Source organism: Triticum aestivum, chromosome 6A (genome assembly GCF_018294505.1).
Source record: "Triticum aestivum cultivar Chinese Spring chromosome 6A, IWGSC CS RefSeq v2.1, whole genome shotgun sequence".
Classification (NCBI taxonomy): domain Eukaryota; kingdom Viridiplantae; phylum Streptophyta; class Magnoliopsida; order Poales; family Poaceae; genus Triticum; species Triticum aestivum.
Window position 1 is genome coordinate 37546217 of NC_057809.1, and position 26441 is coordinate 37572657.

The 26441-nt window shown below is 44.8% G+C and overlaps 1 protein-coding gene and 1 long non-coding RNA gene across 2 annotated transcripts; both read left to right on the forward strand.

Annotated features, from left to right (window-relative positions):
• The first annotated feature begins 17338 nt into the window (after positions 1-17338).
• On the forward strand, positions 17339-17948 carry LOC123130181 (uncharacterized). Its single transcript, XR_006463750.1, has 3 exons — positions 17339-17522; positions 17609-17722; positions 17810-17948. It is a non-coding gene; the product is annotated as an uncharacterized lncRNA (long non-coding RNA).
• Positions 17949-18342: 394 nt separating this feature from the next.
• Positions 18343-21501, forward strand: LOC123129390 (uncharacterized). Its single transcript, XM_044549575.1, has 4 exons — positions 18343-18415; positions 18496-19398; positions 19490-19592; positions 21015-21501. Exons 1-4 carry the CDS (start codon positions 18361-18363, stop codon positions 21499-21501), a joined length of 1548 nt encoding a protein of 515 aa, XP_044405510.1. The 5' UTR covers positions 18343-18360.
• Positions 21502-26441: the final 4940 nt, after the last annotated feature.

The following is a 26441-nucleotide window of genomic DNA, read 5'->3' on the forward strand; positions in this document are numbered from 1 at the left end:
GGAGGAGGACGACCTCAACCGGATCACAGCGGGAGGCTCTGGCGACGCTCGGCGGGATCTTGGCAGGAGGGGATCGTGGCTGAAGGGGAACGCGCGGAGGTGGTCGTGGAGTGAGGGGAATGCATCAGCGCGGTTCCTCAGCAGCAGCGGAGCAGTTCCTGGCCGGCGCACGTCCTGGCCAGCACAGGTGAAGAATCCTACGACGACACCTTTGGCGACGTGCGGAATCGTGCAGGTGCAGATGGGTGGCGGCGGTGGAATCAGAGGCGCAGGTGGCGGGCGGGCGGCGGAATCAGAGCCGCAAGTGGGCTCGTGCTGGTGGACGGCAGTGAAATCAGCTGGTGGCGCCTAGCCAGGCGATGCACGGGGACGACCGAGGAAGAAGATGGAGGCATGAATCTATTTGAGATAGTTTTAAAACTCGGAGGTTTTTTTTTTGCAAAAACACCAGTACACTGCGCGTTGGACAACTTTTTCCGAACGGAGGGAGTATGACCTAAACGGCAGTGTCACATATAAGTTGCACTATCATTCTTAACTTTTCATCTTTTGGCTTCAATATTATGAATATGTGTATCACTAGGATCGAGATTCAATAAACCATTTATATTGAGTGTATGACCATAGAAGGTTTCATTCATGTGTCGTGGTATTCTCACGGGGGGTGTGCAAGACGACATATGCCACAAGGTGGCTTCATGTCAGGGCAAGACTGCTGCCGGAATATCCAGGGACGGGTATGCGAGTATCACGCGCTAGTTTACCCAGGTTCGGGGCTCTCCGGAGAGATAACACCCCTACTCCTGCATGTCTGAGTATATGTGGTATATCTAGTACAGAGTTGCTCCTGGAGCTGTATCTCGGGCATGCGTGCCCATGGCCGAGTGGCCGTATGAACTAGTGGCCATGCATGTGTGTGTGTGTGCTAGCTAACTATCTTGCTAGCTAGCATGCATGCGTGAGGCCCCCTACCGATGGATGGATGGAGCTAGCTTATATAGTGGTAGGCATGGGTGGTGGTAGCGTTGGTTGTAAGCTACCTTGGGTAGCTTACAAACCAAGCTATGTAGTGGCATGGTCTAGGCATGGTGCATGTCATGCTTGTCCCCTAAGGTACTTTATAAATCAGTACCCAGGGGACACGGTACACTGTAGATGACATCACGGTATGGTCGTCCCGTCGGTGTCTCGTCAGGCTGTAGTTGACTTCGGGCAGTCGGCCTGGCGGAGGAGTCGGCAGCTAGCAGTCGGCCTGGTGGAGGAGTCGGCAGCCAGCAGTCGGCCTGGTAGAGCAGTCGGCAGCCAGCAATCGGCCGGTGGAGCAGTCAGCAGCCAGCAATCAGCAGCCAGCAGTCAGCCGCCGGCCAGGTAGTTGGACTGAGGGGCTTTGCTAGCCCCGATGTCTTGAATTCTTGTCTCGCCGTCTTCGGGGTATCCGTGTCCAATTACTCCGACAGTAGCCCCCAAGCCTCCGGGCAACTTGGCAAAGTTGGGCGGAGGTTTTTTGGCGAGTGTTCATGGAAATGATCATGAAAAAGACAAAGTTAGTCCACACAGATATATTAAATGTTTGCTTTAAGCATTGCAAGTTTAATGCAGAGGGTGCCGGCTCGGTTTCATTCGAGCCCCCTTAATATTTTTCGTGTTCCCTCCGCCTTTTGGCTTGTGCTCTCGCTCGCCGGACAGCCGCTCTGCGGTCTATGGCTGAGAGTGGGTCGCAAAGTGGAGTGTACAGTACTCAGACTCTGGGAGTGGATTTAACCGAGAAAATACTTATAAAGGAAACGGTCGGGTCGCCCGAAGCGTTTTTCTTCCCGAACGTTTTTCGCGTGGGTGGCCTCCAGCGTTCACTCTTGCTAGTCGGACAGCCGCTCTGCGATCTGTGGCTAAGAGTGGGCCTTTGGTACCGCACACGGTACTAAGCCGTCTGCGGGAACTAACGTCTCAGGCCAAGCGGCCAGCCCCCGAGCCAACTCTGGCTGGCGCCGGGGCGAATAGTGATGCAACTGTAATAAAATGCGGAGATGGCCCCCCGAGCATCGCTCGGGGTTATCCGTGCTTGCGTGGTGCAAAAAATATCACGGGTGAGGAGCTAACATTGGTTTTCGTGTAGTCGAGACGGAGGTTGAGCCTCCGGGTACTCGAAGGGGTCCCGACCGGTCAGGCTCGACCAGCCAGGCAGCGATGCATCTTGCAGCGTCTATCTTCTTCTTTTTCTCTTCTGCCGGCTGCTCGGAGCCGGACGAAACTCTTCTCTTGTCTGCAATCTTTGTGGGGGCGCGTCAGCGCACCTGCTGGGTGTAGCCTCTGAGATTCGGGCGGACTGCTTAGCAGTCGGGCCGGATCTCTCTACAACTACTTTGTCTTCTTCTTCTTTGCGGGGGCGCGTCAGCGCACCCGCTGGGTGTAGCCCCCGAGATCTGGGTCGACTGCTGAGCAGTCGGGCCGGATCTCCCGGCAACTACTTTGTTTTCTTCTTCACGGGGGCGCGTCAGCGCACCCGCTGGGTGTAGCCCCCGAGATCTGGGCCGACTGCTGAGCAGTCAGGCCGGATCTCTCGGCAACTACCTTGTCTTTCTTCTTCTTCTCTTATAGCAGGCGGACGTATAAGCTGCTCTTTTTTTCAGCAAGCCCGCGACATGCAGTCGGCCGTTGACTTGGACAGCCGGCCCCTTTTTTTCTCTTCTCTCTTTCTGTCCGACTCCTTACAGGGAGCCGCATCCTTCTTTTTCTCTCTTTTTTTTTCTTTTTTCGATCGGGGGCCGGCCTTGACTTTTCTAGCCAACCCGTACACGCGCAGCCGGCCCCCATCTCTTTTCATCAAGCCGGCCTTGAGCAGTCGGACACAGCTCTTCATTTTATTTTTTTCTTTTGCACAACCGACGCACTGTGTCGACCCAGCCGGCTCTTTCTTTCTTTTCTTTCTTTGCCTGAGCAGTCGGCTGGAGCAGGGCGGCAGCAGCCGGCGTCTGGGTCGCGGCAGAAGTCGGCAGGCCGGGAAGCGGGCGGAAGCCAGCTGCTAGCAGGAGTAGCAAGCCGGCGGGCACGGGGTGCGGACCCGGCGCGGGAGGCCAGCAGCCGACAAGCGCGGAGGCCGGAGCTGGGCCCGGCGCAGGCAGGACCAGACGGGCCGGGTGCAGGAGAGGCCGGCGCCGAGGCGGCGACGTGAGGCGCGCAGGGCAGGAGGCGGCTTGTAGCAGCGGCCGGCTGGGGGGGATGCAGGGTGGGCGCAGCCAGCGGAGCTGGAAGGCCACCAGGCGCGGGACTCGGCGTCCTCGTGCAGGAGCGGATCAGTCGGTCGGGGAGGTAGCTGGCGCGGTGCGTGGCGGAGATGGCTGGGGCCGGGAGCTGAGCAGTGCTGCAGGCCGGCGCGCGCGGAGAGGCGGAGCCCGCACTCGAAGATGGCACGCGCGATGGAGCGGCGCAACCGGAGCAGGAGCAGGCGCAGCGAGATGGGGTGGCAGCCGTAGCCGCTGCTGGGACGCGGTCCGGCGCGAAGCGCGAGCGCGGCAGCGAGCAGAAGCGCCGACGGCGGCCCGCATGGTGGAGCGCTGCGGGCGACAGCACACGCGGAGTTGCATGAAGCAGCTTGAGGACGCATCTGGCAGTACAGTGAGGCAGCAGTGGCATGAATTTTTTGAAGTGTATGGCCATTATCTTGGACGTGTACGAGCAGTGTATGGCTTGTTTCTGAGGTCAGGAAAAATCGTCATGCATCTGGCCAATGCATATGTTGTATGGGGTAGCCTGGGTAGTATTTTGCTAGTGTATGGCCGATGGTTTAACTGTTTGACTACTGTTTGACTTAGCAGCGAGCTAGCTTGCATAGACAATATATGGATGAGCGAATGTGTGTGTCGACCGGAGCAAGGCGCGACGCGAAGGAAAGCAGACGCGAGCGGCGCGTGGACAGACAAGGCCGACCGAAGCAAAGAACCGCGCGCGACGCGCGCGCGGACGGACAGCCGGCATCGCAACGGTGGTGATGACGAAGGCGGCGAGGCCGACGATGAGGACGCGCCGTCCCGCGCGGCCGCTCCGGGGACGGGTCGAAGTCGAGCCCCCGAGCGCTACCGGAGAGACGGCGCGATGTCGCGGCGGTGACGACGAAGAGGCCGACGGCGAGGACACGCCACCCCTCACGGCCGCTCCGGGGGCGGGTCGATGTCGAGCCCCCGATCGCTACCAGAGAGACGGCGCGACGCCACGGCGAGGCGATGAAGAAAAAAGGTCCCGCCCGGACTACGAAACCAGCAGCAGCGCGGTAGCATAGTACTGCCCCACGGTGGGCGTCAAATGTCGTGGTATTCTCACGGGGGGTGTGCAAGACGACATATGCCATAAGATGGCTTCGTGTGAGGGCAAGACTGCTGCCGGAATATCCAAGGACGGGTATGCGAGTATCACGCGCTAGTTTACCCAGGTTCGGAGCTCTCCGGAGAGATAACACCCCTACTCCTGCATGTCTGAGTATATATGGTATATCTGGTACAGAGTTGCTCCTGGAGCTATATCTCGGGCATGCGTGCCCATGGCCGAGTGGCCGTATGAACTAGTGGCCATGCATGTGTGTGTGTGTGTGTGCGCGCGCTAGCTAGCTATCTTGCTAGCTAGCATGCATGCGTGAGGCCCCCTACCGATGGATGGATGGAGCTAGCTTATATAGTGGTAGGCATGGGTGACGGTAGCGTTGGTTGTAAGCTACCTTGGGTAGCTTACAAACCAAGCTATGTAGTGGCATGGTCTAGGCATGGTGCATGTCATGCTTGTCCCCTGGGGTACTTTATAAATTAGTACCCAGGGGACACGGTACACTGTAGATGACATCACGATATGGTCGTCCCGTCGGTGTCTCGTCAGGCTGCAGTTGACTTCGGGCAGTCGGCCTGGTGGAGGAGTCGGCAGCTAGCAGTCGGCCTGGTGGAGTCGGCAGCCAGCAGTCGGCCTCGTGGAGCAGTCGGCAGCCAGCAGTCGGCCTGGTGGAGCAGTCGGCAGCCAGCAGTCAGCCGCCGGCCAGGTAGTTGGACTAAGGGGCTTTGCTAGCCCCGATGTCTTGAATTCTTGTCTCGCCGTCTTCGGGGTATCCGTGTCCAATTACTTCGACATCATGTAAATAGAACAACAATTATTCTTTGACTTAAATGAATAACTGTATTGCAATAAACATGATCCAATCATATTTGTGCTCAATGCAAACACCAAATAATATTTATTTTAGTTTCAACACTAATCCCGAAGGTAGTGTGCTATGGTGATCTTATCAACCTTGAATCACTTCCAACTCACATCATCACCTCGCGCTTAACTAGTCTTTGTTTATTTTGCAACTCCTATTTTGAGTTACTACTCTTAGCAACTCAACCAGTATCAAATACCGAGGGGTTTCTATAAACACTAGTAAAGTACACATCAATAACATGTATATCAAATATACCTTTGTTTACTTTGCCATCCTTCTTATCCGCCAAGTATCTAGGACAGTTCCACTTCCAGTGACCATTTCCTTTGCGGTAGAAGCACTCAGTTTTAGGCTCGGGTCTAGCTTTGGGCTTCTTCATGGGAGTGGAAACTTGCTTGCCATTCTTCTTGAAGTTCCCTTTCTTTCCCTTGCCCTTTTACTTGAAACTAGTGGTCTTGTCAACCATCAACGCTTGACGCTTTTCTTGATTTCTACCTTCGCTGATTTCAGCATCACGAAGAGCTCGGGAATCGTTTTAAATCATCCTTTGCATATTATAGTTCATCACTAAGTTCCAGTAACTTGGTGATAGTGACTAGAGAACTCTGTCAATCACTATCTTATCTGGAAGATTAACTCCCACTTGATTCAAGTAATTGTAGTACCTAGACAATCTAAGCACATGCTCACTGGTTGAGCTATTATCCTCCATCTTGTAGGCAAAGTACTGTCAGAGGTCTCATACCTCTTGACACGGGCATGAGTCTGAAATACTAATTTCAACTCTTGGAACATCTTATATGCTCTGTGGCGTTCAAAAAAAAAATTAAAGTCCCGGTTCTAAGCCGTAAATCACGGCGCACAAAACTATCAAGTAGTTATCATACCGAGCTTGCCGAACGTTCATAATGTCTGCCTCTGCTCCTGCAATAGGTCCGTCACCTAGCGGTGCATCAAGGACATAATTTTTTTGTGCAGCAATGAGGATAATCCTCAAATCACGGAGCTAGTCCGCATCATTGCTACTAACATCTTTCAACATAGTTTTCTCTAGGAACATATCATAAATAAAACGGGGAAGCTATACACGAGCAATTGATCTACAACATGGATATGCAAATACTATCAGGACTAAGTTCATGATAAATTTAAGTTCAATTAATCATATTACTTAAGAACTCCCACTTAGATAGACATGCCTCTAATCATCTAAGTGATCACGTGATCCATATCAACTAAACCATGTCCGATCATCACGTGAGATGGAGTAGCTTCCAATGGTGAACATCACTATGTTGATCATATCTACTATATGATTCACGCTCGACCTTTCGGTTATCAGCGTTCCGAGGCCATATCTGCATATGCTAGGCTCATCAAGTTTAACCCGAGTATTATGCGTGTGCAAAACTGGCTTGCGCCCGTTATATGTGAACATAGAGCTTATCACACCCGATCATCACGTGGTATCTCGGCACGATGAACTATCGCAATGGTGCATACTCAGGGAGAACACTTATGCCTTGAAATTTTTGTAAGAGATCATCTTATAATGCTACCACCATACTAAGCAAAATAAGATGCATAGAAGATAACCATCACATGCAATCAAAATATGTGGCATGATATGGCCATTATCATCATGTGCCTTTGATCTCCACCTCCAAAGTACCGTCATGATCTCCATCGTCACCGGCATGACACCATGATCTCCATCCTCTAGATCTTTATCAACATGTCGTCACATGGTCGTCTCGCCAACTATTACTTTTGCAACTATTTCTATCGCATAGCGATAAAGTAAAGCAATTATATGGCGGTTGCATCTTATGCAATAAAGAGACAACCAAAAGGCTCCTGCCAGTTGTCGATAACTTTAACAAAACATGATCATCTCATACAACAATTTATATGTCATCACGTCTTGACCATATCACATCACAACATGCCTTGCAAAAACAAGTTAGACGTCCTCTACTTTGTTGTTGCAAGTTTTACGTGGCTGCTACGGGCTTCTAGCATAACCGTTCTTACCTACGCATCAAAACCACAAGGATTTTTAGTCAAGTGTGTTGTTTTCACCTTCAACAAGGACCAGGCGTAGTCAAACTCGTTTCAACTAAAGTTGGAGAAACAGACACCCGCTAGCCACCTGTGTGCAAAGCACGTCGGTAGAACCAGTGTCATGAATGTGGTCATGTAATATCGGTTCGGGCCGCTTCATCCAATAATACCACCGAATCAAAGTAAGTCGTGGCTGGTAAGCAGTATGACTATAATCGCCCACAACTCTTTGTGTTCTACTCGTGCATATAACATCTACGCATAGACCTGGCACGGATGCCGCTGTTGGGGAACGCAGTATTTCAAAATTTTCCTACGATCACGCAAGATCTATCTAGGAGATGTATAGCAACGAGAGGGGAGAGTGTGTCTACGTACCCTCGTAGACCGAAAGCGGAAGCGTTTACTAATGTAGTCGAACGTCTTCGCGATCCAACCGATCCAAGTACCGAACGTACGTCGCCTCCGTGTTCAGCACACGTTCAGCTCGATGACATCCCTCGGGCTCTTGATCCAGTTGAGGCCGAAGGAGAGTTCCATCATCACGACGGCGTGGCAACGGTGATGATGAAGTTACCGCCTAAGCACTATGACGATATGACCGAGGTGTGTAACTATGGAGGGGGGCACCGCACACGGCTAAGACAAATCTTCGAGTGCCTTTGGGGTGCCCCCTGCCCACGTATATAAAGAAGGGAGGAGGAGGCCGGCCTAGGAGGGGCGCGCCAATAGAGGGAGTCCAACTAGGATTCCCAATCCTAGTTGGAGTCCCCTTCCTTTTCCAAGAGGGGAGAGAGGGAAGGAGTAGGAGAGGGAGAAGGAAGGAGAGGGGGGCTCCGCCCCCTTCCTAGTCCAATTCAGACTTGCCATGGGGGGGGGGGTGTGCGGCCAACCCTTGAGGCCCTTCTCTCCTTTCCTATATGGCCCATTAAGGCCCACTACTTCCCCCGGCGAATTCCCGTAACTCTTTGGTACTCCGAAGAATACCCAAATCACTCGAAACCTTTCCGATGTGCGAATATATCTTTCCAATATATCGATCTTTATGTCTCGACCATTGCAAGACTCCTCGTCATGTCTGTGATCTCATCCGGGACACCGAACAACCTTCGGTACATCAAATCACATAACTCATAATACAAATCGTCATCGAACGTTAAGCGTGCGGATCCTACGGGTTCGAGAACTATGTAGACATGACCGAGACACATCTCCGGTCAATAACCAATAGCGGAACCTGGATGCTCATATTGGTTCCTACATATTCTACGAAGATCTTTATCGGTCAAACCGCATAACAACATACGTTGTTCCCTTTGTCATCAGCATGTTACTTGCCCGAGATTCGATCATCGGTATCATCATACCTAGTTCAATCTCGTTACCGGAAAGTCTCTTTAGTTGTTCCGTAATGCAACATCCCACAACTAACTCATTAGTCACATTGCTTGCAAGGCTTATAGTGATGTGCATTACCGAGAGGGCCCAGAGATACCTCTCCGACAATCGGAGTGACAAATCCTAATCTCGATCTATGCCAACTCAACAAACACCATCGGAGACACCTGTAGAGCATCTTTATAATCACCCAGTTATGTTGTGACGTTTGATAGCACACAAGGTGTTCCTCCGGTATTCAGGAGTTGCATAATCTCATAGTCAGAGGAACATGTATAAGTCATGATGAAAGCAATAGCAATAAAACTAAACGATTATTTATGCTAAGCTAACGAATTGGTCTTGTCCATCACATCATTCTCTAATGATGTAATCCTGTTCATCAAATGAGAACACATGTCTATGGTCAGGAAACTTAACCATCTTTGATTAACGAGCTAGTCAAGTAGAGGCATACTAGGGACGCTATGTTTTGTCTATGTATTCACACATGTACTAAGTTTCCGGTTAATATAATTCTAGCATGAATAATAACCATTTATCATGATATAAGGAAATATAAATAACAACTTTATTATTGCCTCTAGGGCATATTTCCTTCAGATATATGTCCATATTTGTTGCAAGCATTAGTTGGGAGAGCTCCAAACACAACTTTCCATGCCATTATCCTCATCTTGAGGGGAACCTTGGCCCCCATATCCTTCGCCATACTGGTCTCTGGCCGGCTGGGTTGTTGCTTGACGCGCCCAGTTTGGCTGAGGATTCAGTAGCAAGGCGATATGCCAACCTAACTGTAAACTGACCACTCTTCTCCGGAAATCACACAAGGAAATGATGGCCGTTTCTCGGGGATGTTCTGATCTTTAAAATTTCTCAAATGTCTAGGTCCCAAAAGTGTTCTCGCTGCCTTTGCACATTCCATGCACCATGTTCATCAAGAAAATCAGCCACCCAATTGAATCTACAATTGCGCTTTGGTGTGACTGGCCGAAAATCATGTCCCCTTGGAATCCAAGCATCTCGCCATGTCTTGATTAAGGTACCATCACCCACATGTCAAATAATACCTTTTTTCAATAGTTCTAGTCCGTGGACTATCCCCCTCCATACTGCGGATGAGCTAGTGGGGAACACTGTATCAAGTAAGTTACCATGAGGATAATACTTAGCCCATAGTACTCTAGCACACAGGCTATCTGGACTGTCCAACAGGCACCAAGCTTGCTTAGCTAGCAAAGCCTGGTTAAAAGCCCTCATGTCCCTAAACCCCATGCCACCCATAGACTTGGGTAAACCCATTTTTTCCCAGCTGAGCCAAGCCATCTTCCTCTTGCCCTTCTCCACTCCCCACCAGTACCGCCTCATCAATCTTGTTAACTCATCACAAACAGACACCGGCAGACGGAACACAATCATAACATAGGTTGGAATTGCTTGTGCCACAGCTTTTATCAAGATTTCTTTGTTACCCGAAAACACATACTGCTCACTCCAATCCACAAGCCTTTTCATTAGTCTTTCCTGAATAGTTTCAAATTACCCCTTATGCATTCTCCCTTTAGGCACTGGTAGGCCCAAATACTTGGGTCCAAATACCTGTTGCGAGATCTCTAAGGTACTCTTCACTTCATCCGCCACTGCCGCATCGCAATTGTCAGAAAAAAGGATGGAACACTTTTCTGGGTTGATAAGTTGACCCGTCGCAGTAGTATATGTGTTCAACAAACCTTTAACAATGCATGCTTGCTGGCCCGAAGCTTCAAATAATAACATAGTATCATCCGCAAATAACAGATGAGAAATCACCGGTGCCCCTCGGCATATAGAAACTCCCCTCCATCAACTGATTTAGAGATAAGAGCAGAAACTGTGTCAGCTACAAAGAGGAATAAGAACGGGGACAAAGGATCACCTTGCTGGAGTCCCCTAGACGGGGTAAAAACCTCAAGTAATTTCGCATTGAATTTTACTGAATAAGTGACTGACTTAATGCATGCCATTATCCAAGTTAGCCACTCAGCTGAAAACCCCCATTTGGTTAGGGCTTGCTCCAAAAAATCCCAATCAACCCGATCATAAGCCTTTGACAAGTCAAGTTTGTAAGCACGGGCTGCAGGACTGTTTGGCTTAAGAGATTGTATATGATGGATACACGCAAAAGCAATTATAGAGTTATCAGAAATAAGCCGTCCGAGGATAATCTGATTTTGGTTTTCAGAGATCAACTCCGATAGCATGGACGAAGGCGATTCACCAAGCACTTAGACACAATTTTATAAACCACATTGCATAAGCTTATCGGCCTAAAATCCTTGAGTTCCGTAGGATGGGGAACTTTTGGGATAAGGACAATAGTTGTAGCATTAACACCCTCAGGCATCACCCCCGATCTGAAAAATTCCAAGACGGACGCAACAATTTCAGATTTCAGAATAGCCCAATTACGTTGGTAAAACCTAGCAGGGAATCAATCCATGCCAGGTGCTTTCAAAGGCCCTATTTGAAATAAAGCATTCGACACCTCCTCCTCCGAGAACGGGGCACATAAAGTATCATTCATTGCTTGCGTAACTTTTGGTGTGATGCTCTCCAAGACAACCTCCGGTGACAAGGTTGGATCTTTCATATAAACTTCCTTGAAGTAGGACGTAGCCATGTGCTCCATATCAATCGGGACGGAACACCAAGAGCCATCAGTGTGCCACAGCTGCTGAATATAGTTTCTTCGCGCACGCCACATCGCCCTTTGATGGAGATATGTTGTATTCCTCTCACCTTCCTTTAACCACGTGATCCGCGAACGCTGGAGCCAAAGCATCTCCTCTCTATAGAGTAGTTCATCCAGGTGTTGCATTTTCTGCCTTAACATAGCCCTATCCGCATCTGAAGCTGTAGATTGGTAATCTCAGCATGCAACTTCTCCAATTCAGAAGCAACATGCCCAAAATTTTCCTTACTCGAAGATCGCAAATTTTTCATCATTTCCTTTAGTGCGTCTCGGACTGCACCAAGGTTACCAGCAGGCTTACTTTGCCCCCAACTTTCAGCCACCACGGCACCCAAAGCAGGGTGTCACTCCCACATTATTTCATACATGGGCGAGGCTCTAGTCCGCAAGGGTTCAACCTGTGTTAATCGGATATGAACTGGGGCATGATCTGAACATGACGATGCCAAGTGTATCACTTGCGTGAAAGGGAACAGATCCCTTCATGCTTCATTGGCACACGCTCTGTCCAATCTGACCCTTACATTTCTATCACCCTGTTGAGCATTATCATAAGTGAACGGAATCCTGGAGAATCCCAAGTACGTCAGCTCGCGGGACGTTAGACAGTCCCGAAACAATAGCATCTGGTTTTCCGACCGCTAAACACGCGAGAAGTGATCGTGTTGCCACATTGCCTCATTGAAATCTCCACACACTAGCCACGGTTCCACTGACCTTCCTCGGAGTGTAGTCAAGGATGCCCACATGCGATGGAGGTTCTCCACTCATGGCTCACCATAAACAAAGGTAGTCCTCCAAGATTTATCATTAGCACTATCCACAATTTGCACATCAATATACCGTGCACAAGAATCTAAAAATGTCACCTGCAGATTCTCATCCCAGTAAAGAGCGAGCCCCCCACTGCGACCATCACTAGAAACTCCCACAAAACCCTTCATTTGTAGTCTCCACTTAAGTCTCTCCATCTTAATTGAGGCTTGACGTGTTTCCAAAAGAAAAATCAGCCCCGGGGAATTCGCTTTTGAGAGGGCCAAAACCTCGCGAATTGTCCGCGCCCCCCCTCCTGGCAGTTCCAGATTGATACGTCTCCAACGTATCTATAATTTTTGATGATTCCATGCTATTATATATATATTATGTTTTGGATGTTAATGGGCTTTATTTTACACTTTTATATTATTCTTGGGACTAACCTACTAACCCAAGGCCTAGTGCAAATTGCTGTTTTCTGCCTATTTCAGTGTTTCGCAGAAAAGGAATATCAAACGGAATCCAAAGGGAATGAAACCTTCGAGAGAGTTATTTTTGGAACAAACGTGAACCAGAGGACTTGGAGTAGACGTCAAGTAACCAACGAGGTGGCCATGAGGCAGGGGCGCGCCTACCCCCTGGGCGCGCCCTCCCCCTCGTGGGCCCCTTGTGGCTCCACCGACCTACTTCTTCCTCCTATATATGTTCATATACCATGAAAACATCCAGGAGCACCACGAAACCCTATTTCCACCGCCGCAACCTTCTGTACCCAAGAGATCCCATCTTGGGGCCTTTTCCAGAGCTCCACCGGAGGGGGCATCAATCACGGAGGGCCTCTACATCAACTCCATGGCCCCTCCGATGATGTGTGAGTAGTTTACTTCAGACCTTTGGGTCCATAGTTATTAGCTAGATGGCTTCTTCTCTATCTTTGGATCTCAATACAAAGTTCTCGATCTTCTTGGAGATATATTCGATGTAACTTCTGCGGTGTGTTTGTCGAGATCCGATGAATTGTGGGTTTATGATCAAGTCTATCTATGAACAATATTTCATTCTTCTCTGAAATCTTTTATGTATGATTGGTTATCTTTGCAAGTCTCTTTGAATTATCAGTTTGGTTTGGCCTACTAGATTGATCTTTCTTGCAATGGGAGAAGTGCTTAGCTTTGGGTTCATTCTTGCGGTGCTCGATCCCAGTGACAGAAAGGGAAACGACATGTATTTTATTGTTGCCATCAAGGATAAAAAGATGGGGTTTATATCATATTGCTTGAGTTTATCCCTCTACATCATGTCATCTTACCTAATGTGTTACTCTGTTCTTATGAACTTAATACTCTAGATGCATGCTGGATAGCGGTCGATGTGTGGAGTAATAGTAGTAGATGCAGGAAGGAGTCGGTCTACTTGTCCCGGACGTGATGCCTATATACATGATCATGCCTAGATATTCTCATAATTATTCGCTTTTCTATCAATTGCTCGACAGTAATTTGGTCACCGACTGTAATACTTATGCTATCTTGAGAGAAGCCACTAGTGAAACCTATGCCCCCCAGGTCTATTCTCCATTATATTAATCTCCCGTCAACAAGTTATTTCTGGCACCGTTTATTTTGCAATCTTTACTTTCAATATATATCATAAAAATACCAAAAATATTTATCTTATCATTATTATCTCTATCAGATCTCACTCTCGTAAGTGACCGTGAAGGGATTGATAACCCCTTTATCGCGTCGGTTGCGAGGTTCTTATTTGTTTGTGTAGATACGAGGGACTTGTGTGTAGTATCCTATTGGATTGATACCTTGGTTCTCAAAAACTGAGGGAAATACTTACGCTACTTTGCTGCATCACCCTTTCCTCTTCAAGGGAAAACTAATGCAGTTCTCAAGAGGTAGCAAGAAGGATTTCTGGTGCCGTTGCCGGGGAGTCTATGCACAAGTCAAGACATACCAAGTACCCATCACAAACTCTTATCCCTCGCATTACATTATTTGCCATTTGCCTCTTATTTTCCTCTCCCCCACTTCACCCTTGCCATTTTATTTGCCCTCTTTTTCCGTTCCCCTTCTCTTTTCCAGTTCGTCTCTTTTCGCTTGCCTCTTGTGTGCTTGTGTGTTCGACTATTGGTCACGATGGCTCAAGATAATACTAAATTGTGTGACTTTACCAATACCAACAACAATGATTTTCTTAGCACTCTGATTGCTCCTCTTACCGATGCTGAATCTTGTGAAATTAATGCTGCTTTGCTGAATCTTGTCATGAAAGATCAATTCTCCGGCCTTCCTAGTGAAGATGCCGCTACCCATCTAAATAGCTTTGTTGATTTATGTGATATGCAAAAGAAGAAAGATGTGGACAATGATATTGTTAAATTGAAGCTATTTCTGTTTCCTCTTAGAGATCGTGCTAAAACTTGGTTTTCGTCTTTGCCTAAAAATAGTACTGATTCATGGAATAAGTGCAAGGATGCTTTTATCTCTAAATATTTTCCTCCCGCTAAGATCAACTCTCTTAGAAACGATATTATGAATTTTAAGCAACTTGATCATGAACATGTTGCACAAGCTTGGGAGAGGATGAAATTAATGATATGTAATTGCCCTACACATGGTTTGAATTTATGGATGATTATACAAAAAAAAATTATGCCGGATTGAATTTTTCTTCTAGAAATCTTTTAGTTTCGGCCGTGGGAGGCACTTTTTTGGAAATCACTTTAGGAGAAGCTACTAAACTCCTAGATAATATTATGGTTAATTATTCTCAATGGTACACTGAAAGATCTACTAGTAAAAAGGTGCATGCAATTGAAGAGATTAATGTTTTGAGTGGAAAGATGGATGAACTTATGAAATTGTTTGCTAATAAGAGTTTTTCTTCTGATCCTAATGATATGCCTTTATCTACTTTGATTGAGAATAATAATGAATCTATGGATGTGAATTTTGTTGGTAGGAACAATTTTGGTAACAACGCTTATAGAGGAAATTTTAATCCTAGGCCATATCCTAATAATTCCTCTAATAATTATGACAATTACTACAAAAATTCTTATGGAAATTATAATAAGATGCCCTTTGATTTTGAATCTAGTATTAAATAATTTATTAGTTCGCAAAAGAATTTTAATGCTTTGATTGAAGAAAAATTGTTTAAGATTGATGAGTTGGCTAGGAACGTGGATAGAATTTCTCTTGATGTTGATTCTTTGAAACTTAGATCTATTTCATGTAAGCATGATATCAATGAGTCTCTCAAAGCTATGAGAATTTCCATTGATGAGTGCAAAGAAAGAACCGCTAGGATGCGTGCTATAAAAGATTGCTTTGTGAAAGCGTGTTCTTCTAGTTTCCATGATAATATTGATAAAGATCTAAAAGTTATTGATGTGTCTCCTATTAAATCTTCGTTTTGCAATATGAATCTTGATAATGATGGGACTGAAGATGAGTCAACTTTAGTTAAAAGGCGTCCCAATGATTCGGAGTTTTTAGATCTTGATGCAAAAATTGGTAAAAGTGGGATGGAAGAGGTCAAAACTTTAGATAGCAATGAACCCACTATCTTGGATTTCAAGGAATTTAATTATGATAATTGCTCTTTAATAGATTGTATTTTCTTGTTGCAATCCGTGCTAAATTATTCGCATGCTTATAGTCAACATAAGGCTTTTACTAAATATATCGTTGATGCTTTAATGCAATCTTATGAAGAAAAACTTGAATTGAAAGTTTCTATCCCTAGAAAACTTTATGATGAGTGGGAACCTACTATTAAAATTAAAATTAAAGATCATGAATGCTATGCTTTGTGTGATTTGGGTGCTAGTGTTTTCACTATTTCTAAAACTTTGTGTGATCTGTTAGGTTTCCGTGATTTTGATGATCTCTACTACTATAATGCATCAGTTTTGAAATTGGATTTACACTCCACTCTTGATTCCCACCAAGTAACACAAACTCACTTCTAGCCGTTGATTTCACCACATATCTCCTTATCCACCCTTCATCAGCCCTTAGCTCCACCGAATCGGACGGCTGCAATCAGCTGGATTCGCCACCACTCCCTTCCCGCGCTGTCTCCCGTGCGCTCGCGCGTTTGGAAGCTACTCGCACCTTCCCGGTAACTCCACAGCCCACGACATTTGGAATAATTTAATTGAAACAGAGCCCCGCGCGCGCGCTCTGCTGGAATGGAAAAGACTGCATACCTTCAAGCTTCATCCCGATTTCAAAAGAAAAAAACAAAAAGCTTCATCTCGGGCTAGCACAAGGCTATCATCCTGCCACAACTCCATCCCCGTTGTCTCCCATTGCCTGTATCTCCCCGCTCACATCTTGCTAAAATTCCATTTCCATCTGCTTGCAGAGTACCTCAACTCTTTGACGACCTTGCTATTGAGATCGCAGGGCTTGGTTGTCTGAAGTGTGCCACTCTTGCGCCCCGTCTCCGTTCATTCAGATTCGCGCGTCTTCGTCTCTTCGCTCTCTCCAGCCGCGCCGTACACCGGCAAGCCCGCCATGTACAATACACATTCTCTGTGCGGACGGCCAACAACACGGGAGGAAAGCACAGGTGAGTTGCTCCTTCTCTACATTACCGTTTTTCTTTTTCTGTTGATGGTTATGAGTTTGGAGAATTCCTTTATGTCAGATTGCTTCCTGTCATTAGGATTAGCTGGTTCTACCTTGTTGATGTTCTTGGCTATTTCTTTGCGTGCAAGGTGTTTGCGTTTTTTACTAAGCCAGTGTAAGTTGCAGATTCTGTACGTAGACTACAAAAGCTACTATGTTTTGAGATAAGTGTGTCACGAAAGATGATTTGATTATTTTTCTTGAATTTTTTATGACTCTGCTATTTTATTTGGGCCATTTCGTTGTTCACATTTAAAATATTTATTTTGATAGAAATATGATTGACACTCATTACTGACGGACATCAACTGCGATAATGAATTCATATTTTCTGTTTACCCATGAAAAAATGATTGTTGGCTAAAGAGCATTCTCTCTCTCTCTCTCTCTCTCTCTCTCTCTCTCTCCATGCCCTGAAATGTAAATTCCAGTTCAGTACCAATCTTTTCTTGTGTGTGTCTCATTAAGCTGATGATTGTAGATCAATATCGTCACCTAACTGAACAAACCGGTGCTGTACCAACGGATCCTTCTCAACGCAAACGTTACCGTGATCGGGTTAGGTATATGCAGATGACGCCACAACAGAGAGAAGCTTATTTGAAAAGGAATCGTGAGTACAAACGAATCAAGCGAGGTGACAGTGCAATTAGTAAGACTGTGCAACCCGTAAGAGGGGAGACCAGTATGAGTACCAATGATAACACACACTTGCCAACTGAATCTTCTACGACGCCAGAAGGTACTTTGTTGTGTGATGATAAGTAAAATAATCATCTTCACTATACATGATTAGGTGGTGACATTAGTCTGCAATTTGTGTGCCAGGGAAAGAAGTAGCCGTGACTATGTTACAAGAACAAGAAAGCCTTCCATTTTCAGGTTCTATGACACACAGTTCAGGGGTCCATCAAAGTAGGTGTCTGACAAAAAGGAAACGAGGTTGATAAAAATATATTAATTCAGTACTAATACATTTCTGTTTACTAATATTACAGACTAATTTGTTTGTTGTAATGTCAAAAACAGTGACAACAGTCGATAGTTATGATGTGTCTGCATCTGACCAAAGCGTCCTTGTTCAGCCAAACATGTGCCACCCAAAAAAGGGTACTCGGCTGAAGATCAGTCCATCTGGAATTTCTGTATCTCCTATTGCTTCGGAAGGCCAAGTTGTAATTGATGCGCAAAAAAATAACAGTGGATGTAAGCGGCGACACGGCACTAGCTGGTATTCCCAATTGGCACCTGAACAAAAAGAAGCATATTTACAAAGAGGCCGTGAGTATAAAAGAAGAAGAAAGTCTCAAGACGCAAGTTGCAGCCATGCACAAGATACATCTGATGGGGCAATTAGTAGTAATTTACAAAATACAGTTGGATATACTCATGTGCAACTACAAGGTCATACCAGCCGTCAACATGAAGATCTCATCTACCTGCCAAAGGATTCTTTTCCTGCCATTCAAGGTAACCTCAGTACCAACTAGCATTTATCTATTATATTGGTCCATATAAAACATTGTGTGACGTATATGATGATTCGACAATCAACAGATAACATTGGGGAAACAGGAGAAATGCTTGGATATAATGATGACCCTGATGAAGAAATTCGTATGTTTAGTGGGCATGGTAAGTATTACTGTACTTAATCGACAATATTACTTTTAAATATGATTTGTATTTCTAATCTAGCCTAATAAAAAATGCAGGTTTTGAATTTCAGTCGTATTTAGAAAATAATAATGCCCAAAGTTGCATTCAGGCAGATCCATATGATCATATATATCAAAATTTACCCACTGATTATCATCTTCTAGATCCAGTTCCTGACTGTAGGCATTGCAATGCAAAAAGGTTCCAGTATGAGAAACCAACGTTTTGTTGCATGGGTGGAAAAGTTAAAATAGTAACTCCACCAGTCCCTGATGAATTACGTCGACTGTACAGCAGCCAAGATCCAGATGCGAAGTATTTCCGGGATAACATACGTTACTTCAATTCTCACTTCTCCTTTACATCTCTTGGTGTTGTCTTGGATCAACGTTTTTGCAATAACAGATCTGGAGTTTACACATTCCGCGCACAAGGTCAAATTTATCATCGAATTGACCAATTAGTGCCAAAGGATGATGGGCCCAAGCATCTACAACTGTACTTTTATGACACTGATGCAGATTTACAGCAAAGATTTCGTCATTCACCTAACCTTGATAAAGATCTCATCAGAAAATTGTTGGGCATACTCTCATCTAATCCTTATGTCCATATCTTTAGAAGTCTCGGCTCCATTCCAAACCTTTGCGAGTATAGGATTGAGCTCAACACAAATATTGCTTTAGACCAGAGAGTATATAATGCTCCGACAGCATCACAGGTGGCAGCAATTTGGGTCGAGGGAAGCGATCCTCGAGGTCATTTTGATAGAAGTATCATGATTTATGGTGTATCAGACCGTCCACAATATATAAAAGCATATCATGGTTGCTATGATCCACTATCATATCCGTTGTTTTTCCCAAACGGAGAGGTCGGATGGAACTTGGATCTGCCCAGATTAAGTCGACATGCTAGGAAAATAATAGACAATCAAGCAAATGATTTTGATATAGAAGGTAAGTTTCCATCATACATTAATTGGTTACATGCTCAAAGTTTTAGTTTCTAGAACTATTTAATAATCATATATTATTTTGGATTCTGTAGGAATGCTAGAGAATAGTTCTGGTTCTTGCATCTCACCAAGAGAATATTATTGTTTCAAGCTGCAAATTAGACCTGGGAAGTTTAACATCTTACTCTTTGGAAGGCGATTGACTCAACAATATATAGTTGATATGTACATTAAGATTGAATCAATAAGATTGGCATTCTTGTCAAAGCCATCAACTCAGGTTCTCATCAGAGCAGATTTGTATCAAGGATTGGTCGATAGCATTGTTGCCGGTGAAACACGTGGGTGCATGACAGGTAGGCGCATTGTGCTTCCCCCATCATTTATCGGAGGACCAAGAGATATGCGTCGAAGATATCTGGATGCAATGGCTTTGGTCCAACGGTTTGGGAAACCAGACATATTCCTTACAATGACTTGCAACCCACATTGGGAAGAGATAACTAGAGAACTAGCAGAAGGTCAATCACCACAAGACAGGCCGGACTTGGTAGCACGAGTCTTCAAGGCAAAATTGGAGGATTTAAAGGATCTTTTGTTTAAGAAGAAATTCTTTGGTGAAGTTGCTGCACATGTGCACGTAATTGAATTTCAGAAAAGAGGTCTACCACATGCACATTTTTTAATAATTCTGAAATCAAACTACAAGATAACTAATCCGGACCAATATGATGAGATAATATCAGCTGAAATTCCTGATAATGATAAATATCCTATGCTGCATGATTTAGTTATTAAGCACATGATGCACGGCCCATGTGGAGTTCTCAACATAAATAATCCTTGCATGGAAAATGGAAGTTGTCGGTATCATTATCCTCGACATTTCGCAGAGACTACACAACAAGGAGAGGACTCTTATCCAATTTATAGGCGCAGGAATGACGGCCGTCGAGTGCGCATCAGGGGTGCAGTTTTGGATAATAGATGGGTTGTCCCATACAATCCCTATTTACTTATTCGATACAATTGCCATATAAATATTGAAGTTTGCTCTAGCATCAAGGCTGTGAAATATTTATTCAAATACATCTACAAAGGTCATGATCGTGCCTCCATTGTCATCGAAGCCGCAGAAGATGATGCAGTTATTAATGAAATTCGTGAGTATAGAGGTGCAAGGTTTATTTCACCTCCGGAAGCAATCTGGAGGATTTACTCTTTCAACCTTAGTGAGATGTATCCATCAGTTATACAGCTACAAGTCCATCTGCCAAATATGCACCTTGTTCACTATAAAGATTCAGAAAAATTAGAGGATGTGGTCTGCAAAGGATCGTCTTCGAGAACAATGCTAACTGAATACTTCAGAATGAACTCTATTGATAGTTATGCCAGGAATTTCTTATACAAGGAATTTCCAGAATTTTTTGAATGGAATAATAGTACCAAGAGCTGGAAACGTCGCAAACAGAGAATACAAGTAGGGAGACTTGTCACTGCACACCCAGCTGAAGGAGAACGCTATTACTTGAGGATACTGCTAAATCATGTGAGAGGGGCTACATCTTTCGAGGATTTACGGACTGTCGATGGTTTTGTTTTTGCCACTTTTAGAGAGGCCGCAGAAAGAAGGGGTCTGATTGAGGCTGATTGTAGTATTTCTGATTGTCTGAGCGAGGCCGCGGCATTTGCAATGCCTTCTGCCTTTAGAAGGCTTTTTGCTACAATATTGGTTTTCTGTGAGGTAAAAAATGTCCGTGAATTATGGGAAAAGCATTTTGAGGCCATGGCTGATGATTTTCAGCAGGGCAGCGCAACTGATAAAGAATCTATAGAGCAGATGGTACTTAGAGATATTAGTGATATCCTATATTCAATGGGGAAGAACATCAGTTGCTTTGATCTTCCAGAAATGCTAGATGGCACTGGGTTGGATGGCTCTAATTGTAGAGAAGTAATAGAAGAGATGTCTATTAATATTGATCCAGAGCATCTGGACCTTTATGCAACACTAAATTGTGAGCAAAGACTTGCCTTTGATGAGATAATGCATCACGTCCTACAGAAGAAGAGTAAGGTATTCTTTATTGATGGTCCATGAGGTACAGGAAAGACGCATCTCTATAAAGCTTTACTCGCTAAAGTGCGTTCCATGGGGCTAATAGCAATTGCAACTGCAACATCTGGAATTGCAGCGTCCATCATGCCGGGCGGTAGGACAGCACATTCGAGATTTAAAATACCAGTAAATATTCATGATGACAGTTTGTGCAGCTTCAGTAAACAGAGTGGGACTGCAGAGTTGCTTCGGAGAGCGTCCTTGATAATTTGGGACGAAGTAGCCATGACAAAACGTCAAGCTGTGGAGGCACTTGATAGATCCTTGCAAGATATTAGTGGTGTTCTATCTCCATTTGGAGGAAAGGTCATAGTGTTAGGAGGAGATTTCAGACAAGTTCTCCCTGTAGTGAGGCGAGGCACAAGAGCACAAATTACAGATGCTACACTAAAGAAATCGTATCTTTGGCGGTGTATAAAACAAATAAAACTATGGCGTAATATGAGAGCACAATCTGATCCATGGTTCTCAGATTTTCTGTTAAGAATTGGTGATGGTACAGAAGAATCAATCGGCCAAGACTATGTGCGCCTACCAGATGAAATTGTTGTACCATACATAGACCCAAAACACTCTGTCAGTAAGTTAATTAATGATATCTTCCCTTCAATTGGCCAGAATGGAATATCACCATCTTATATTAGTACTCGCGCCATTCTCTCCACCAAGAATGAATATGTTGATGAACTAAACGAGGAGCTTATTGATCGGTTTCCTGGGGAAGAACAAATTTACTATAGTTTTGATTCAGCAGTGGATGATCCACATACCTGTTGGGGAATGTAGTAATTTCAAAATTTTCCTACGCACACGCAAGATCATGGTGATGTATAGCAACGAGGGGGAGAGTCTGATCTACGTACCCTTGTAGATCGCAACGGAAGCGTTGACACAACGTAGAGGAAGTAGTCGTACGTCTTCTTCCCGATCCGACCGATCCAAGCACCGTTACTCCGGCACCTCCGAGTTCTTAGCACACGTACAACTCGATGACGATCCCCGGGCTCCGATCCAGCAAAGCTTCGGGGAGGAGTTCCGCCAGCATGATGGTGTGGTGACGATCTTGATGTTCTACTGTCGCAGGGCTTCGCCTAAGCACCGCTACAATACGACCGAGGTGGAATATGGTGGCAGGGGCACCGCACATGGCTAAGGAACGATCACGTGGATCAACTTGTGTGTCTATGGGGCGCCCCCTGCCCCTGTATATAAATGATGGAGGAGGAGGAGGCCGGTCAAGGCTAGGCGTGCCAGGTGTGGAGTCCTACTAGGACTCCAAGTCCTAGTAGGAGTCCACCAAGAGGGGAGGAAGGGAGAAGGAAGTGGAGGAGTAGAAAAAGGTGGCCGGCCCCCTTTTCCCTAGTCCAATTCGGACTAGAGGGGAGGGGGGGGGGGCGCAGCAGCCTTTTTCCTCTTCCCACTAAAGCCCATCAAGGCCCATTACTTCTCCCGTAACTACCCGGTACTCCGAAAAATACCCGAATCACTCGGAACCTTTTCGATGTCCGAATATAGTCGTCCAATATATCGATCTTTACGTCTCGACCATTTCGAGACTCCTCGTCATGTCCCCGATCTCATCCGGGACTCCGAACTCCCTCGGTACATCAAAACTCATAAACTCATAATATAACTGTCATCGAAACCTTAAGCGTGCGGACCCTACGGTTCGAGAACAATGTAGACATGACCGAGACACGTCTCCGGTTAATAACCAATAGTGGGACCTGGATGCCCATATTGGCTCTTACATATTCTACGAAGATCTTTATCGGTCAGACCGCATAACAACATACGTTGTTCCCTTTGTCATCGGTATGTTACTTGCCCAAGATTCGATCGTCGGTATCCAATACCTAGTTCAATCTCGTTACCGGCAAGTCTCTTTACTCGTTCCGTAATACAACATCCCGCAAGTAACTCATTAGTGGCAATGCTTGCAAGGCTTTAAGTGATGTGCATTACCGAGAGGGCCCAGAGATACCTCTCCGACAATCGGAGTGACAAATCCTAATCTCGAAATACGCCAACCCAACATCTACCTTTGGAGACACCTGTAGTACTCCTTTATAATCACCCAGTTACGTTGTGACGTTTGGTAGTACCCAAAGTGTTCCTCCGGTAAACGGGAGTTGCATAATCTCATAGTCATAGGAACATGTATAAGTCATGAAGAAAGCAATAGCAACATACTAAACGATCGGGTGCTAAGCTAATGGAATGGGTCATGTCAATCAGATCATTCATCTAATGATGTGATCCCATTAATCAAATAACAACTCTTTGTCCATGGTTAGGAAACATAACCATCTTTGATTAACGAGCTAGTCAAGTAGAGGCATACTAGTGACACTCTGTTTGTCTATGTATTCACACATGTATTATGTTTCCGGTTAATACAATTCTAGCATGAATAATAAATATTTATCATGATATAAGGAAATAAATAATAACTTTATTATTGCCTCTAGGGCATATTTCCTTCAGTCTCCCACTTGCACTAGAGTCAATAATCTAGATCACATCACCATGTGATTAACATCGATAGTTCACATCATCATGTGATTAACACCCATAGTTCACATCGCCATGTGACCAACACCCAAAGGGTTTACTAGATTCAGTAATCTAGTTCACATCGCTATGTGATTAACACCCAAAGAGTACTAAGGTGTGATCATGTTTTGCTTGTGAGAGAATTTTAGTCAACGGGTCTGCCACATTCAGATCCACATGTATTTTGCAAATTTCTATATCAACAATGCTCTGCATGGAGCTACCCTAGCTAATTGCTCCCACTTTCAATATGTATCTAGACTGAGACTTAGAGTCATCTAGATTAGTGTCAAAACTTGCATCGGCGTAACCCTTTACGACGAACCTTTTTATCACGTCCATAATCGAGAAACATATCCTTATTTCACTAAGGATAATTCTGACCGCTGTCCAGTGATCTACTCCTAGATCACTATTGTACTCCCTTGCCAAATCAGTGCAGGGTATACAATAGATCTGATATACATCATGACATACTTTATAGAACCTATGGCCAAGGCATAGGGAATGACTTTCATTCTCTTTCTATCTTCTGCCGTGGTCGGGCTTTGAGTCTTACTCAACTTCACACCTTATAATACAGGCAAGAACTCTTTCTTTGACTACTCCATTTTGAACTACTTCAAAATCTTGTCAAGGTATGTACTCATTGAAAAAACTTATCAAGCGTCTTGATCTATCTCTATAGATCTTGAAGCTCAATATGTAAGCAGCTTCACCAAAGTCTTTCTTTGAAAAACTTTTATTCAAGCACTCCTTTATGCTTTATAGAATAATTCTACATTATTTCCGATCAACAATATGTCATTCACATATACTTATCAGAAATGTTGTAGTGCTCCCACTCACTTTCTTGTAAATACAGGCTTCACCGCAAGTCTGTATAAAACTATATGCTTTGATCAACTCATCAAAGCGTATATTCCAACTCCGAGATGCTTGCACCAGTCCACAGATGGATCACTGGAGCTTGCACATTTTGTTAGCACCTTTCGGATTGACAAAACCTTCTGTTGCATCATACACAACTCTTCTTTAATAAATCCATTAAGGAATGCAGTTTCGTTTATCCATTTGCCAGATTTCATAAAATGCGGCAATTACTAACATGATTCGGACAGAGTCAAGCATAGATACGAGTGAGAAGCTCTCATCGTAGTCAACACCTTGAACTTTGTCGAAAACCTTTTTGCGACAATTCTAGCTTTGTAGATAGTAACACTACTATCAACGTCCGTCTTCCTCTTGAAGATCCATTTATTTTCTATGGCTTGCCGATCATCGGGCAAGTCAACCAAAGTCCTTACTTTATTTTCATACATGAATCCCATCTCAGATTTCATGGCCTCAAGCCATTTTGCGGAATCTGGGCTCATCATCGCTTCCTCGTAGTTCGCAAGTTTGTCATGGTCTAGTAACATGACTTCCAGAACAGGATTACTGTACCATTCAGGTGCGGATCTCACTCTGGTTTACCTACGAGATTCGGTAGTAACTTGATCTGAAGTTTTATGATCATCATCATTAGCTTCCTCACTAATTGGTGTAGTAGTCACAGGAACAGATTTCTATGATGAACTACTTTCCAATAAGGGAGCAGGTACAATTACCTCGTCAAGTTCTACTTTCCTCCCACTCACTTCTTTCAAGAGAAACTCCTTCTCTAGAAAGGATCCATTATAAGCAATGAATGTCTTGCCTTAGGATCTGTGATAGAAGGTGTACCCAACAGTCTCCTTTTGGGTATCCTATGAAGACATATTTCTCCGATTTGGTTTTGAGCTTATCAGGATGAAACTTTTTCACATAAGCATCACAACCTCAAACTTTAAGAAACGACAACTTTGGTTTCTTGCTAAACCACAGTTCAGATTGTGTCGTCTCAACGGACTTAGATGGTGCCCCTTTTTTTAACGTGGATGCAGCTGTCTTTAATGCATAACCTCAAAAACGATAGTGGTAAATCGGTAAGAAACATCATAGATTTGCACTATATCTAATAAAGTACGGCTATGACATACGGACACACCATTATGCTGTGGTGTTCCGGGTGGCACGAATTTGTGAAACTATTCCACATTGTTTTAACTGAAGACCAAACTCGTAACTCAAATATTTTACCTCTGCGATCATATCGTAGAAACTTTTATTTTCTTGTCACGATGATTTTCCACTTCACTCTGAAATTCTTTGAACTGTTCAAATGTTTCAGACTTATGTTTCATCAAGTAGATATCCCCATATCTGCTGAAATCATCTTGTGAAGGTCAGAAAATAATGATACCTGCTGTAAGCCTTAATATTCATCGGACCACATACATCAGTATGTATGATTTCCAACAAATCTGTTGCTTGCTTCATTGTTC